The sequence below is a fragment of the Leopardus geoffroyi genome, chromosome A3 (genome assembly GCF_018350155.1).
Source record: "Leopardus geoffroyi isolate Oge1 chromosome A3, O.geoffroyi_Oge1_pat1.0, whole genome shotgun sequence".
In the NCBI taxonomy this organism is placed as follows: domain Eukaryota; kingdom Metazoa; phylum Chordata; class Mammalia; order Carnivora; family Felidae; genus Leopardus; species Leopardus geoffroyi.
The window spans coordinates 11,187,848-11,203,156 of record NC_059336.1 but is presented as its reverse complement, the minus strand read 5'-3'; the positions used below and the strand labels follow the sequence as shown (position 1 = coordinate 11,203,156).

The 15,309-nt window shown below is 55.3% G+C and overlaps 1 protein-coding gene across 3 annotated transcripts in view; it reads right to left on the bottom strand.

Moving 5' to 3' along the window:
• RIPOR3 (RIPOR family member 3) overlaps positions 1–14,750 on the bottom strand; it is a 76,204-nt gene extending 61,454 nt beyond the window's left edge. For all 3 annotated transcript variants that reach the window (XM_045444241.1, XM_045444242.1, XM_045444245.1), the window contains exon 1: positions 14,644–14,750. In XM_045444241.1, coding sequence (XP_045300197.1) covers positions 14,644–14,646 — 3 coding nt within the window. In that variant the 5' untranslated portion in view covers positions 14,647–14,750. The remainder of the gene's footprint in view (positions 1–14,643) is intronic.
• Positions 14,751–15,309: the final 559 nt, after the last annotated feature.

The window sequence follows — 15,309 nt, the reverse complement described above, 5'->3', positions numbered from 1 at the left end:
CCCGCCGCCTGGCCTTCGCCCTCCTCTTCAGGGCGAGCGGGCCCACTGACTTGTCTCTAAGGAGGGAAAGTGACAAAAGTGACGCGACGCCCCCTCCACCATTGGGGCTCAACCCTGTCCACGTGGGCGCATACACACGTGCACACGTGCGCCCGCACGCCCACGCCCACGCGCACCTGCACCCGCACGCACGCCCACGGGCAGGCGCACCTGCACCCGCACGCACACCCACGGGCAGGCGCACGCACGCGCCCTCCTGGCCGGCTCGCTGCGCTGGAGACGGGGGACGCCGTGGCGGGGAGCGGAGGGCCACGCGTCCGAGAAGAAGTGAGTCCCGCCCGCACCGCCGAGCGAACTGGGAGGCAGATCCTGACCCTGAACCTTGAGACGCCCGGAGCCCCGCCGATACCTCGACGCGCCTGTGACGAAGCCTGAAGCCGAGGATCCGGCCGCCGCGCCTGCCCCCCGACCCGCAGAAACTTGTGAGATCGTAGACGCGTGTTGTTTTAAGCTGCTAAGCTGTGGGGACATGCGTTACGCAGGGTAGATAACTAATCCAGCCCCTCATGAGCTCTGTGCCCCTGAACCAGCTACTTAACCTTATGTGTGTTCCTTGATCCGAAAAGGGGCATCATAACTGCACCCCTACCTTACAGGTTCATTGTAAGGACCAAGAGAATGAATGAATGAATGAATGAATGAATGAATGAGACACCTGGCTGGAGCAGTAAGTTTACACTATCAGAAAATGAAGCGCGAGGGGTGGGACAGAATGAAGCTGTAAAGAGCCCCCACCCCCACCCCGGGCAGCTGGCACAAGGCCGAATGCCCAGCTGGGGCCCCAGGAAGGTCCCTCACCAAAGTGAAGCCCCACCCCCACCCTCACTTTGTCCCAGCGGGTTTCTCCTGGGGCTCGAAAGCACCAGTGCCCGGGCGCCCAGCATCCTTCGCCCTCCACCCAGCCATCCCTACCCTGGGCTCTGCCATCCCTTCTTCGGGGATTATGTTCCCCTTGGGGCTGCTGTTGCCCAAAAGCTGGCCAGGCTCGGCACCGTGGAGACAAACAAGCCACAGCATCTGATAGCTCTAGAAACTGACCCCCGTGGGAGAGCCGCAGCCAGCTGGCATGAGTCCCAGGAGCTGGCCACGGCTCCTGGGCATCGGTCCTGGGGGTGACAGGGGCTTTAGCCTTCCCATGGCAACAGATGCCCGACTCCAAGTCAGAACAGACGTTAGACTTGGATACATGTCACAGGGCCTGGGAGTCTTAACAAATATCATGTCCAGCCCTCCCTGTCCCAGGTCTGTGTCACCTCCAGACCTGAGCTGGACCCGTCATGGTGCCCACCTCTGAACCCCAGTTTTGAGTGCCCAGAGATGCGTACGTCTGTTCCCCATCTCATCTGGGGTTGGAGCCACTTGGGCAGAAGGGGCACAGAGGCCACAAGGCCATTGTCTGTCCTGCCCTCACTCCTGAGCTGGGGATGCGAATCAGACCCTTGGTGTTCACAGGCATGGAGACTGGTTACCAGCCCGTGGTAGTGGCTTGTGGTGACCCATCCCTCCTCCTGGGTCCTCCCCACTCAAGCCGATCCCACTTCTTAGATTCTGGGCACGTGGCTCTGGCCAAGCTGGGTGGCAGCCAACATGGGCCCTGGTCTCCCGGTGAGGGGCAGGTACTAGCAGGAAGCTCCTGCACAGCGTGCGTGAGCAAGTTAGGAGCCTGGCCCTGACCCACAGCCAGAAAGCACAGGGCTCCTTCCTTCTCGTCCTGATTTTGCGTCTTCCCTACCAATGCCATACTATACATCGCAACGATTGGCAGAGGAGAATTTGCTCTGTGCCATTAGCTCCAGAAATCCCCATAAGCCCCCAAGGTAGGTTCTGCTATAATCCGTGTTACAGAGGGGCTGTCTAAGGCCTAGCTGGTCAGTGGGAGAGGCAGGATTTGAACCCAGGCAGTCTGGCTTTGGGACAGTGCTCTCTGTGATGTGGCTGGCTCCTACAGGCTTGCCAGCCACTCTCTCAGCTGCTAACACCCTCCCCCCCCCCCCCCCCCCCCGCAAAGTTCTGCAGGCTGGCTTTGTTCTTGGAGAGCCCTGATCTGCCCAGGGGCCTCCAACTTTCTTGCTGGCTAAGAGAAGGCTCCTGGCTCTTCCTGCTGACAGAGTGGCTATTTCCCGGTCCCAAAGCCCCAGTTGTTGGAAATTACAATCCTTCCTCGTGGCTCCCAGCTCATGGCTTCGAGGGGCTCCCGATTGTACCCGTCTCCCATTAGCCAAAGCAAGTTATTTCTGTGGCCATGACACAGGCATGTTAAAAGGTAAACTGTCATACATCATCTGGCGGTGTACTCGTTTGTCTTTGGCAGGCCCCATTCCGGCCCTGCCAGGACCCCGCACTCCCCTAGCTGTCAAAGAAACAGCTTCATCCTGCCTGCAAAGGCCTTCGCCAGGCCTGGCCCGGCCCGGCCCAAGAAGTCGGGGGTTGAGGACCTGACAGAGTGAATCACTTTGTGAGCATTTAACAGCATTGTCCCGATGACGAATAAATCACACCTTAATGGACCATTTTTCAATCTGTAACCCCAAGTCAGGACTCCTAAAATGTTACCAGATGTCAAGGATGAAATGGATGCCTCCGGCACGCTCCTGCACGTGTGAGGGTCGCACGCCTCCTACCTGCTTCCTACCCGCAGGAGAGACGGGCACTAGCGATGTGAGGCAGAACGCAACTTCACGTTTGCCGCCGTGAAGGGGTGAGCCAACCCCCCCACCCCCACCCGCCTTTTATAGCCTTTTGTGGGAGACGTGTCTGGAGAGAGTGGAGAGAGGTGTGGGCCAGGAGACAGCATAGCTCAGATGGCTGGGATTCTGGGAGAGAGAGTACAGTGACTCGAAGCCCTTGGAATGGGGTTGGAGGGTCTCAGAACCTTGCCAGCTTTGGAGTCAGAAAGAAAAGGTTTGCTCCCAGATTTGCTATTTAGCAGCTGTTCATCTCTCTGGCCTCTCTGTTCATCTCTCTGGCCTCTCTGTTCATCTCAAATCTAGCAGATTTGCTATTGAGCAAGGCAGTTCATCTCTCTGGCCTCAAACAGGGATAATCCTAGAACTCGCTTCACAAGGTTGTAGAGACGGGCTAAACGAGGGAAGGAACGAAAAGGGCACAGAAAAGCGCTCAGCACCTCGTAGGTGCTGCACAAACTGTGTGGTAAGAGGCGTGTTAGTAATAGCTAATGTTTACTAGGAGCAGCGTCCCCCCAGAAATTCACGTCTACCCAGAGACCTGGAGTGTGACCTTAACTTGGGAGTCGAGTTTTGCCGATGTGGTTAGTTAAGACGAGGTCATACTGGACGGAGGTGGCCCCAAATCCAATGATTGGTGTCCTTAGGAGGGGAAGAAGGCCGCGTGAAGCCAGTGAATCGATGCTTATTCATTTGTCGACCCGTCCGGGGCAAGTCCAACAGCAGCCGAGGCCGGCACCCAGGACCAGCATCTTCTGGCCCGTTCGACACCCTCAAACAACCCCTAAGGTCACTCCTGGATTTCTGCCATCTGGATTTGCTGTCATTGCTGCTGCTAAGTCGGGGTGTAGGGTGGAGCGGGGCAAGATGCAGGCCAGACCACACGTTATGGTGCCGTCCCAACAGCGAAGATCCCCTACGCTGGGTCAGGAGTGTTTTTCCACCAGGAAACAAGAACAGTTCATGTGAGTTTGTTCACCCTTTGTCCCAGGATACAAAAATGTGAGAAATGCACAAGGGCTCTGGCCACAGAGGGACACCGCATCTCGCCCCCGAGCTCCATTTCCTGCACAGGGCTGAGGGTCAGGGCAAAGACCCCTGCAGGGAGAGTCGGGACGAGTACCGCCCTGCTGTGCGCTTGCCGTGGGGAGCCAGAGAGGCTCCCCTTGCTCTGGGCCCTGGTTTTCTTACCTGTAAAATGGGGGTGGTGATGCCTGATGCCTGGTCCCTGAGCCCACAGAGTTAAGCTCTAGCAGATGTCATAACTGCAGGTAAGGTCCTCTTGGGCTCTTTTCCTCTTGTTCTCCCAAAGAGGTCAACCACATGAGACATGAGTCCCTCTCTCAGTGCCTCCCCCAGCCCCCACTTTATAACAAGCCGCCTTGACCCTGGCAGTCAGTCCGTATGTATCCACTAAGCACCAACTGCATGCACGATGCCGTGCCCGTCTCTGGGAGGATATTTACGGTTGTCAACACTGTTGATTAACAGTGTCAGCTATGGCCACTGTTTATCGAGCATTTGCTGGATGCAAAGCCTTGCATGCTTTGCCTCTCTTAATCCTCGCAGCACATCTGTAAGACAGTGTCATCAGAACCCCGGTTTTTGAGAGAAAACTCCGTTCGGAGGGAATACGACTTGCCCAAGTCCACACGGTTAGTCTGGACTCCCTTTCTACCCTGCTTCCGAATGAGTCATTACTGCCTGCAGGCGCCCACAGCCCAGGGCAGTGATGAGACCCACCCATAATGAGACATTCCTAACACAAGCTTGTACTTCTCATGTCTGACACAGTGTCAGACACTTCATAGTGTTACGTCACTAAGACCTCCCAAGACCTTCCTGAGAAGTTGTTACCGTTATTATTATTATTATCCTGCTTAAACAGATGAGGACACACAAGTCCAGGGGGTTGTGTGGGTGGGAGTGCTAGAAAGTTAGGACCAAAACCAGCCTTCTTCCGCAGCTCAGATTCTCAGTCACTACTCATTTCTGCCTCCCTCAAGGGAGCTGGATTCCGTCGGTGCTCAATCAGTACAGAGACAGACAAGGGTGTTGGAATCCAGATCCCGGCAGGCTTCCTGGAGGAAGAGGATTGCAGAGGATGGGCAGCACCTGCATGGCACAGATTTCCTGTCTCCAGACCACCTCAGGGCATCTGTCAGGAACCTGGGAGCTGGATGGCCCAGCCGCAACCTTCTGAAACTCACTTCCTGGCGCCTCACTCCCCTGAGGGACTCCAGAGGAATCTGTCCCACCTAACCCCGCCTCCCACAGGCCTGTCTGCATGCCAGGCCAGGGCTGGCCCTTCACCCACAGACCTCTCATTCTGCAGGCCCCGGCAAGGAAAATCAGAGCCAAGGTTATCGTGGGGGTCACATACCTTAGGGGAGGGGTGGGTATACAAAGCCACAAGTTATTCAATGCAGCATTATTTGCGATCACAAAAGATCGGAACCAGTCTCACGTCCATCAGCAGGGGACTAGGTTAAGATACTTTGGCGTGATCACCTACGACTCAGGTGTCCACGGGGGAAGAGCGGGAGGCTTGCGAGCAAATACTAAAAGCTGACATTTATGGGGGACTTGACCCTCTCCCGAGTGCGTTAACTCATTTGACCCTACGTCAATCCCAGGAGGAGAGACCGTTATCGCTTTAAAGTGAGGAAACCGAGGCACCAAGGGGTCGAGTCCCCTGCCCACCGCTCACGGCTCTGAGCAACACAGCTGGGCTTGGTGCAGGCAGCGCGTGTCAGAGCCCCGCTCAGAAGCACCCTGCCACGTGGCCTCCTGGCTCCTCTGTCCCAGGGGCCCCTCTGCCGGGAACTCCCCAGAACCTGGGAGAGGAGAGAACCACACAGATGACCTTCAGCACCTCCCGGCCCACGCTGGCCTGGGGGAGCAGGTGTAGCCAGAGGAGCCTGACTGAAGCCTCCCGCGTCTGCAACAGATTGTGATAACTCGGACGCGGTGGTAGCCAGCTTCTCTCCACAGTCAATTATGGCCAGCGGGGGCCCACTGGTTATTTTTATAGCCTTTCCTGGAGTCATGACAAGGAAAACTAAACGAGCCACAGGACCCCTTTCATCACTAACAGCCGGGTTTCACAGTTGGGGGTGGAGGAAGGACAGAAAAAAATCACTTTTTTCCCCACTTTTGAGCTAATCAACAGAACTCAAGGCTGGGCGGCCAACGTGTTGGTGTTGAGAAAAGCTGTTCTCAAGCAGAACTAATTGGCAACAGGAATGGAATCTTTTCCCCCAAAAAAGTATAAACACGCTTGATCCCTGGGAATTACCCTTTGGAATAGGTATTCCAGACATGTTGTGTGCAACTGCACGGCCCTTCGGCTCGCCCAGGCGAGGCCAGAGGCGGCCTGCACTGCTCGTGGCTCAGCCTGGTCAGCCTTGTTCTCAACGGGATGGTCACAAAGGCCAGTGGCCCAAACCAGCCCAGCCCGGAGTGGACATTTGCTCTCCTGCTGCCCCGTACCCCTTCCTTCCTCCTAGAAACAGCAGTTGGCTTTGGGATACCTCATGCCCTGATTTGCAGACGCTGGTTTGGGTGGAATTCATCCCCTCTCTCCTCCGGGGCTGAGCCCTGGTAGGTGTAAGCCAGTGAACAGATTCCAGGAAATTTTTAGGAATAGGCACACACCCCAATAAGAAACAATAAGGTACAAAAAGGAATATTTAATGACGCTTCTAGAAAAGAGAGCGCTTGCCATTTTTAGAGGTGCAGAGAGGTTGGAGCAACCTACCCAGAGGCACACAGCATAGTAGAAGGGGATCCAGGATACGAACCCAGGTCTGTAGGATTGAGGAGGTTTGTTGACATTTGACTTCTAGGCTCTACCAAGAGGTGGCGTAACCTCGCGAGGAAGCCAGACGAGACGGATTCAGACCCATCTCTGCGGTTTACCACCTGTGTGATTTCAGGCAAGTCACTTAACCTCTCTGCACCTCAGTTTCCATATCCGTGAAGTGGGGCCTCAAAGAGCACCTCTATCTGTGGGCTCTGAGGGTTGAGTGGATTAACAGCAGTACACGTAGGGTGTGAACAACTGTACCTGTCACGGAGTGAGGATCTGTCCCCACCCGCGACACTCTGTTGCCCCCGCATGGGAAGAGCCAGACCGACTAACGGCTAGAGAAGGGGAGGAAGGCGAGAGCAGTGCTGTCCGGGCAAGGTCTGTGATCCCTCCTCCTCGTTTTCCCCCCTGCGGCACGGCTCTCGGGCTCGGCTCCTCTCCAGACACAGCCACACCGCAAGGATGTGAGACATCACGAACCCACAGCCCGGTCGAGGCTTTGGGATATTCTTAGACCCAGAGATGCACAGTCAGTGGCAGCGGGGCCTGTCCGCGGTGGTGGTGGTAAAGAGCGGGGGGGGAGGTGCCACCCGGTCGCGTGGCAAAAAGGAAGACGTCAGACAAATGCCCTGTGGTAGGGGGCTCGCGTGAATTGGCCCAGCCACGCCGGGAAATGGTTCAGGACGTTATTTCCCGTTTCCTGCACCCCAGCAGTTGCGCTTCTGGGCATGCACATGAGACCCACGCCGGCGTGCACGGCCCGGGACAGGTGCAAGAATGCTCAAAGCAGCACCTTTCAGTTTTGCAGACAGACGAGTGGGAAGCACCCCAAATGCCTGCGGACGGGGACCACAAGTGGCGACGCGCCGCGTGATAGCACACGACAGTAGAAAGGAAAGAAACGAGGAGCCGTGTGCTGTCACGGGGATAAATTTTAGTGGCAGATGCTTTATGAAAACATAAGTGGTGCAAGACAACGTATATCTTTTTATAACCTTTAAAATTAGTGAAAGTCGATATATCATTTTTGTATAAACGCAGAAGCCATATAATTTTTTTCCAAACAAGGGAAGTCGGGATGATGAAAACATTCTGCGAGGGGACAGTGGTGTCGGTTGTCTGACACTGAGAGTGTGTTCGATGCCGTTATAAACTTGAAAATGGTTAAAGTGGTAAATTTTAGTTTAGTTTTAGTTTTCTAAATTTTTTTTTTCAACGTTTATTTATTTTTGGGACAGAGAGAGACAGAGCATGAACGGGGGAGGGGCAGAGAGAGAGGGAGACACAGAATAGGAAACAGGCTCCAGGCTCTGAGCCATCAGCCCAGAGCCCGACGCGGGGCTCGAACTCACGGAGCGCGAGATCGTGACCTGGCTGAAGTCGGACGCTTAACCGACTGCGCCACCCAGGCGCCCCTAAAGTGGTAAATTTTATGTGTATTTTTGCACTAATTGAAAAAGCCTTTTTTATGTTGATTTGAGAGAGACAGAGAGAGCATGCGCACGAGTGTGAGCAGGGGAGGGGCAGGGAGAGAGGGAGACACAGGATCCAAAGCAGGCTCCAGGCTCTGAGCTGTCAGCACAGAGCCCAGTGCGGGGCTCAAATCCACAACGGTGAGATCGTGCCCTGAGCAAAACCAAGAGTCGGACGCTTAACCGACTGAGCCCCCCTGGGTGACCCGCCACAATTTTTTTTAAAAAACCATAAGAAGATAAACACAAAATTTAAGCTCATACCTCCTGCAGTGGGAAGGAGCATGTAAGCAGATGTAAATAGTTGTGAAAGTTCTAGTTCCTGGGCTGGATGGTGGCTATACAGGGGTTTTTTTGGTGGTTTTTTTTTTAATGCTTATTTATCTTTGAGAGAGCAAGACAGAGCACAAGCGGAGGAGGGGCAGAGAGAGAGGGAGACACAGAATCCGGAGCAGGCTCCAGGCTCTGAGCTGTCAGCACAGAGCCCGACACGGGGCTCAAACTCACAAGCTGTGAGATCATGACCTGAGCTGAAGTCGGACACTCAACCGACTGAGCCACCCAGGCGCCCCAATATACAGGGGTTTTTATAAATAAATGTAGTGAGACTGCTTGATGGAAGGGGGTGGGACCGTTCCAGGGCCTCTCTCAGCGTGTCTTGAGAAGGTGACGATTAACTCGCTTCTACCTGACGTCCGCTTTATAAGTCGAGGAAAGCTCTCGGGACCGGGGGTCTAACGGCTGCTGGACCAGTGAGCAAGGCCTTCAGCCTTTCCCTCTGGTGTGAACCAGGGTGGGACTCTTTGGTCCCTGGTGGGTGGGGGCACCCGGTGGTGCATTTAGAGGGCATGTGTATGCCACATGCTTCCTCCTGCAGGGGATTCCTGTCCCCTCACCCGTTTGGAAGGCAGTGCTGGGCATGCTCCTCAGAGGGGGGCTCCCAGCCACACGGGGGCGGGGATGGTGGGTCCAGCTCAGGGGATAGCCCGGTGACAGCCCCCTGGCCACAACAGAATCCCATAATCTGCCTGATTCCCAGCGTGTCCGCACTCGGGTGTGGAGTTGGTGTTGTTTACAGGGCCCTCCGTGCCCACCTGAGATAGATGAGAGGGGTGAGCACAGGGGTCACGTGAAGAGTCCAGAGTGTGAGCTGGGGTTGGTCTGACAACACATCCAGCGATGTACAATTCAGCTGACTCTCACTGTTATGCAAATGAACGGCCACTGCATAAGTTGGCACAGGCTATTAGAATGTGGCATTCATAAATGAAATGTAGCATGTGGCTAGAGATTCCTGGGGACCCTAATTCAGGGTTCTCCCAAAAAATCTGACTGCCTTGTCACCCTTGGCAACATAGCACGGCAGGTATTTCCACAAGTATTAATTGAGTGCCCACTGTGTGCCTTTATTGAGTGCCTACTCTGGAATAGAACACAGAACAAAATAGGCAAAAAAACCCCGCAAAAACCTGTGCCCTCAGGAAACTCACATTCCAGTAGGGGACATTTAAGAAAAGAAAATGATATAGTATGGTAGATGATGATAAGTGGTAAGGAGTGAGCCGTATGGAGAACGAGTGTCCCAGGCGGAGGGGAAAGCAATGCAAAGGTCCTGAGGCAGGACTGTGCCTAGCACAACTGAGAACAGCAAGTGTAGCAAGGAGGAGAGCAGGGGGGTAAGTCCCACATCCTGCTGGGCCCTGTGGGCATGGTGAGGCCTTGGCCTTTTACTCTGGGTGAGGTGGGACCAGAACTGAGAGGCACAGGGTGTTCTGAGCAGAGGAGGGACGGGATCTGATTTCGTTTTAACAGGACCCCACCGGCTGCAGGTATAGAATAGACTGTCAGAGAAGCAAGAAAAGCAGAGACACCAATGGGGAGGTAACTACCACAGTCCAGAGAGAAATGGCCTCTTGAACCAGGGTGAGGGCAGAGTGGGGACAGGAAGTGGTTAAAGGAAAAGCCAATAGAATTTCTTTTTTACTGAAAAGTGGAAACAGCTGGGTTCTACTTGTGTGTTTTGGGGTCAAGAAAGTTTGCGATGTGGTTATCAAAATGGATCCCTTCTTCCAGCTTCCTGGGGCTTCCGATACACAGGCATTGAAAGGAATGTTTTAGGGGCGCCTGGGTGGCTCAGTCGGTTGAGCGTCCGACTTCGGCTCAGGTCATGATCTCGCGGTTTGTGAGTTCGAGCCCCGCGTCGGGCTCTGTGCTGACAGCTCAGAGCCTGGAGCCTGTTTCAGATTCTGTGTCTCCCTCTGTCTGACCCTCCCCCATTCATGCTCTGTCTTTCTCTGTCTCAAAAATAAAAAAACGTTAAAAAAAAAAAAAGAAAGGAATGTTTTAAGGACGCCTGGGTGGCTCAGTCGGTTAAGTGTCTGACCCTTGGTTTCGGCGAAGGACTCTTGGTTTCGTGAAACTCACAATTCATGAGTTCGAGCCCCACGTTGGGCTCTGTGCTGACATCATACAGCCTGCTTGGGATTCTCTCCCTCCCTGTCTCTCTGCCCCTTCCTGCCTCTTTCTCAAAATAAATAAACTTCAGAAAATTTGAAAGGCATGCTTTAGGTCTCCATGAGCTAACGTGGATGAACACTCGGGATATATTGGCAGATGAGAAAAGGAAGATACAAAATAGAATATATAGAAAGATCCCATTTTTGAAAATTGAAATTACAAAAAAAAGAACGATGTGAAAATGGCTGAATGAATGGTCTGGAAGAATAGACACATGACTCTCCACTGTGGTTACCTGGAAGGGGGGCCACTGGGATTTAAGCTCAGGATCGACCTCCGGACCACACAAAATAAGTATAAAACCCACTTTTAATTCTCTTTAAAATTGCAGTGAGGGGCGCCTGGGTGGCTCAGTCGGTTGGGCTTCCGACTTCGGCTGAGGTCATGATCTCGCGGTTTGTGAGTTCGAGCCCCGCGTCGGGCTCTGTGCTGACAGCTCAGAGCCTCAGCCTGCTTCGGATTCTGTGCCTCCCTCTCTCTCCGCCCCTCCCCCGCACTTGCTCACTCTCTCTTTCTCTCTCTCTCCCTCTCTAAAAAACAAATAAACATGAAAAAAAATTGCACCGAGCATGGCTCTGTTCTTGCCATCGGAGCTGCCCTTCTCTTAGCCCATGACCCCACCTGGGCCTCCTCCTTGGCCTCGACTGTAAGAGGCGGAACTCTGGAATGAGAAATACTTTCCTCTCCTTGCTGGCTTGGGAGATCTGGAAAAGGCCCACCTGGCTCCCAGGGTTTCTAAAAATAGAAAGTTGTCTTAACTTTCCTATAGGTTTGGCTTAGCTGTTCTTCTGCTGGTTCCAAGATGCCGTTTCTGTTAGAGAATCGTGCTTTGCGCATGAAAATGAAGTGCGGTGGGGGCGAGCCCTTAAGCGGATGCAATTAACCCATGAGGGGTCGCCAGAAATGCCCCCACATGCGGAGCCAATGAAGGCAGCGAGGAGCCCGGGGCCTTTGCCACTGCCCGTGTAGACGACACCTTCTACCCTACCCAGTCTCTGCATCCATTCCAGCGCTCAGAGGGGAGGAGAGGAGTTGGACTGTTGGTGTGTTCTAGGCAAGAGGAGGAAGCTGAAGCATTTATGTCCTGGCTTCGAGTCTGGAGTCTTAACTCTCATGGAGTGAGGGCTGAGGATGGCCCAGGAGAGGATTTCTGAGACCCTGAGCACAAGCATATGTGCCGCGGGGCCATTGGTGTGCTGGTCAAGGTTAACACCCAGCCTCCAGGGGAGATCAAGTGTGCGTGCGTGTGTGTGTGTGTGTGTGTGTGTGTGTGTGCGTGTGTGCACATAGATGCACATACCCACATACACACTTAGGTTTATTACAGATTGTACCGAAGTAAAGGATGAGTCACACACAATTTACAAATACAGATAAGATGTGTGGGCTTCATACGCTCAACTGATTCACCCAGGGTGGTTTTGTTGATTTTTGCCCCCAACTCTTGTACCTGTAATCAGCCCGTGGTCACAACTGATGAGTGAGGGCGATTCTGGAAATTACGTCTGGAAAAACACTCACCGGTTACAACCGATGAGTGAGGAAAGCTGGTTGGGATCTTCCATGCCCTTAAGGAATAAGACAAAACTGATACAACGAAGTGTATCGGAGTTGATTCATCTGTCAGCGAAGGCAGCAAGTGCCTTCGTTTTGGCACTGCAGCTGCAGAGGTGCCACTTTTACGCCTGATCTGCGTCATTAACGTTTCCTGTCTCCTTTCTCAAATCTAGACAATGGACGGATCGAGCCCTGAGTTGTACCGTTACCAGTTCCCGTGGCGTAACGACTCCCGCCGTGGCCGATTTCAGGCCGCCGACTAGAAGTCACTCCGCCCGGCCTTGGGGACAGACGTGCAGCGGCAGACAGGTACCGCGGGAACATTCCTAACAGCGACGCGTCCTTTCAGAAACGGAAAGCGATGGGCTTTGATTACTTCCTGCCTTTGCAGCATCATTTATTTGGTTACAAGCTCATGAAATTTAATTTTTAATAATGGCTCTGTTTGGCGAGTTCACCAGGTTTCTGAAAATGTGACACTTGGCTTTCCAGAGCCGGTACAGGCTGGCTCCAACACACCGCTGTGTAGGGAACACGTGGCAGAGAGTGTCCCGGGTTGGGGAGGAAGCTCGTCCCTCCGTCTCTGCCCAGAACCCAGAGCGGCCTGGGTACGGAAAGGGTAGGGGCTCTGGGAACCTCAGACGGACAGTGGCCTTGGGGGCAGAGGCAAGAGGAAGCCGGAGAGGACAAGCAGGGCAAGAGCCCAGTCGGTGGGCATATGTGAGACACCGCTCTGCAGCTCCCCAGAAAGATCTGGGGGGTCCTGGGGGCGGTGCTGAGTTTCCGCTGCGGGGTAGGTGACGGCTTCCCAGCCGGCACGCATCTGGGCTCAATCACTCCCCACAAAAGCAACCCGTTCGGCTCCCAAAGGCCTGTGACCGCTGACGTCAGTAACGAGGCACTTCGCGCCATCGGTCTCTTCTTCAGGCCCGCCTTTGTGCCAGCCTCCAGCGCCTTCCTGGTGGCAGGGCTCTGAGGGGGACCGTCCTCTCCTAGAAGCTCGTTGAGCACTTAAGTGCCCTCCAACCAGAGTCACAGAGTTTTAGAGTCGCAAAGAGATTTCAGAGATTTCCTAAAATAATCCCCTCGTTGTGTAGATGAGGAAACACAAGGGCCAGAGACGGGAGGTGACAGAGGCCCAGAGATGGGACGTGAGTTGCTCAGGGCTACAAGAAAAATCCAGGGCAGAAGTGGGTAGGGCGACCTATCGTCCCTGTGTGCCCGGCACCGAGGGGACTGCCGGGCCCCCACCCAGGTCTCAGCTGGAGCCCAAGACAGAGGGCCTGAGCCAGTCGCTGAAAGGAAGGAGGCCTGAGCCAGAGGTGCTGCAAGATGGAATTTTCCAAGAGAAGAGAGGAGAGGAGGCCACATCGTGGTGCTGGGATCTCCAGCTCCGCCCGGAGGCCTGTTCCCCGTGGGATCTCCCACCTGCCGGCTGTGTCATTGTAACATGCGTCCCTCCGTCCCTCCCTCTGTGCCAGGGAGACGCTCCGAGACTTGTATCTGTGTCTTATCTCTGGCTGCCGCTGCCACAGCTGTGGGGATGTCTATGCAAATAGCGGCCGATAATATTAATATGTGATTCCCCCAGGGGAGGCGGTGGAAAGCTCTGTATGTGTTTCACAATTCTGTTCCGTCCAGAGGAGGAGTGGGGGCCCAGAATGATTCGAAACAGATTTTTGGAAAGGCAGAATAAAATTGGAACAAAACCCAGTAGAGGCATGTGCCACTCTCCCCACGCCCAGCCCTCTCCACCCCTGCCTGATACTAACCCTCCTGTCCTGCCCCCAGGAGCCTCCCACGGCAGGGGAGCAGGGTGGCGGGCACAGCGCCTGGTGCCGGGCACTCTTCCTTCAAGCCGGGGGCCCCTGCCCATCCCAGGACGTGGGCCCCCACCCTGGGCGGACATACCGTCCGGAGGTACAGCCTGCTCAGCCTGTGGCTTCCTCTGACTTCCCTGCCCCCCTCCTACAGGGAATGCTCCCCTTGACACCCCCTCCTCCTCCACCCCTGCCTCCTGGGGAGATCACAGAACCCTAGAGCAGGAAACAGCCCACTGGAAGCAGAAAGTGCAAGTCAGAAAGACAGAGACCTGATTCCGATCTCTGCCGCTGACCAGCCGTGTGACCTTGGGCAAGTCACTTCACTTCTCTGAGCCTCTCTTTGCTCAGCGTACAACGAGGGCAATAATACCAGGCGCACCAGAGGCTCATGGGGATTCCCTGGGCTGGAGCTTCGCAAATGCCAAGCACGGCGCCTGACATTGGCAGATAACACCAGAGACACGGTCCTAGTGAAAGCCCCTTGAAGATCAGCTGTCGACCCACTCCGCGTCAGCGACGGACACATGGAGGCCCGCCTCCGGGAAAGGGAGAGAACTTGCCGGAGGCCACACAGCCCACACAGCAGCCCCTGCAATCCCATCCCGCCTCTTCCTCACAGCCTCCCTTCCCCGGTGGAGCACCGGGGCGGAGTGTGAGGGGGGGCCGCCCTCCTCACACCTCACCTCCCTCTAGCGTCTGGTCCACACGCCAGCACTCACCATGGAGCAGGTTCGGACTTTCAGGCCCGGTCACGCGTCCTCCTCCAGGCAGCCTGGCTTTCTCTGCCGCCCAGGCGAGCGTCGGCCGCCGGTTCCCATCCAGGACTAGAGTCGAGCTAGGACTCGGGGAAGCCAGTCCAGACTGGCCACTCAGGAGGTCGCTTCCGAGGAGCCCACTGTCCCCCAGGCTTCCTTGTGGTGCTGCGGGATGTGGGACGGCACGCTGCAGGGCTCCGATAGCACGGCCCGGCTCTTATCTGGCCCGTGTCAGGGTGCGGGCAGCGGGAGCCGGGGTTCCAGGAAGCCCGCCTGGGGCCCCCCCGGCCGGCCGCTCTCCCCGGATGCTGCCTGCTGCCGTGGATGTAGCCGATTGCCCGTCAGTGTCACTGAGCTCTGCCACGGAGGATTCCATGCTGGCCCCCAGCAGGCGGGGCCCCCACCCCTTCACGTCCCACCCCCCACTCCCATCTTGGCAAGGGGATGGGAAAAGGCAGCTAATTTCAAGTCCGCACAGCGCTTGTGGTCGTGTCCTGAACTCTCCACGATTAATCACGGAGCATCTGATTTCTGCTTTGCCTCAGAGGGGGGTGTGGGGACGCCTGGAAGTTTCTGTTTACTCCATTCTGCGCCGGGGCTGTGTGCTAATCACAAACAGACAGGGACGCA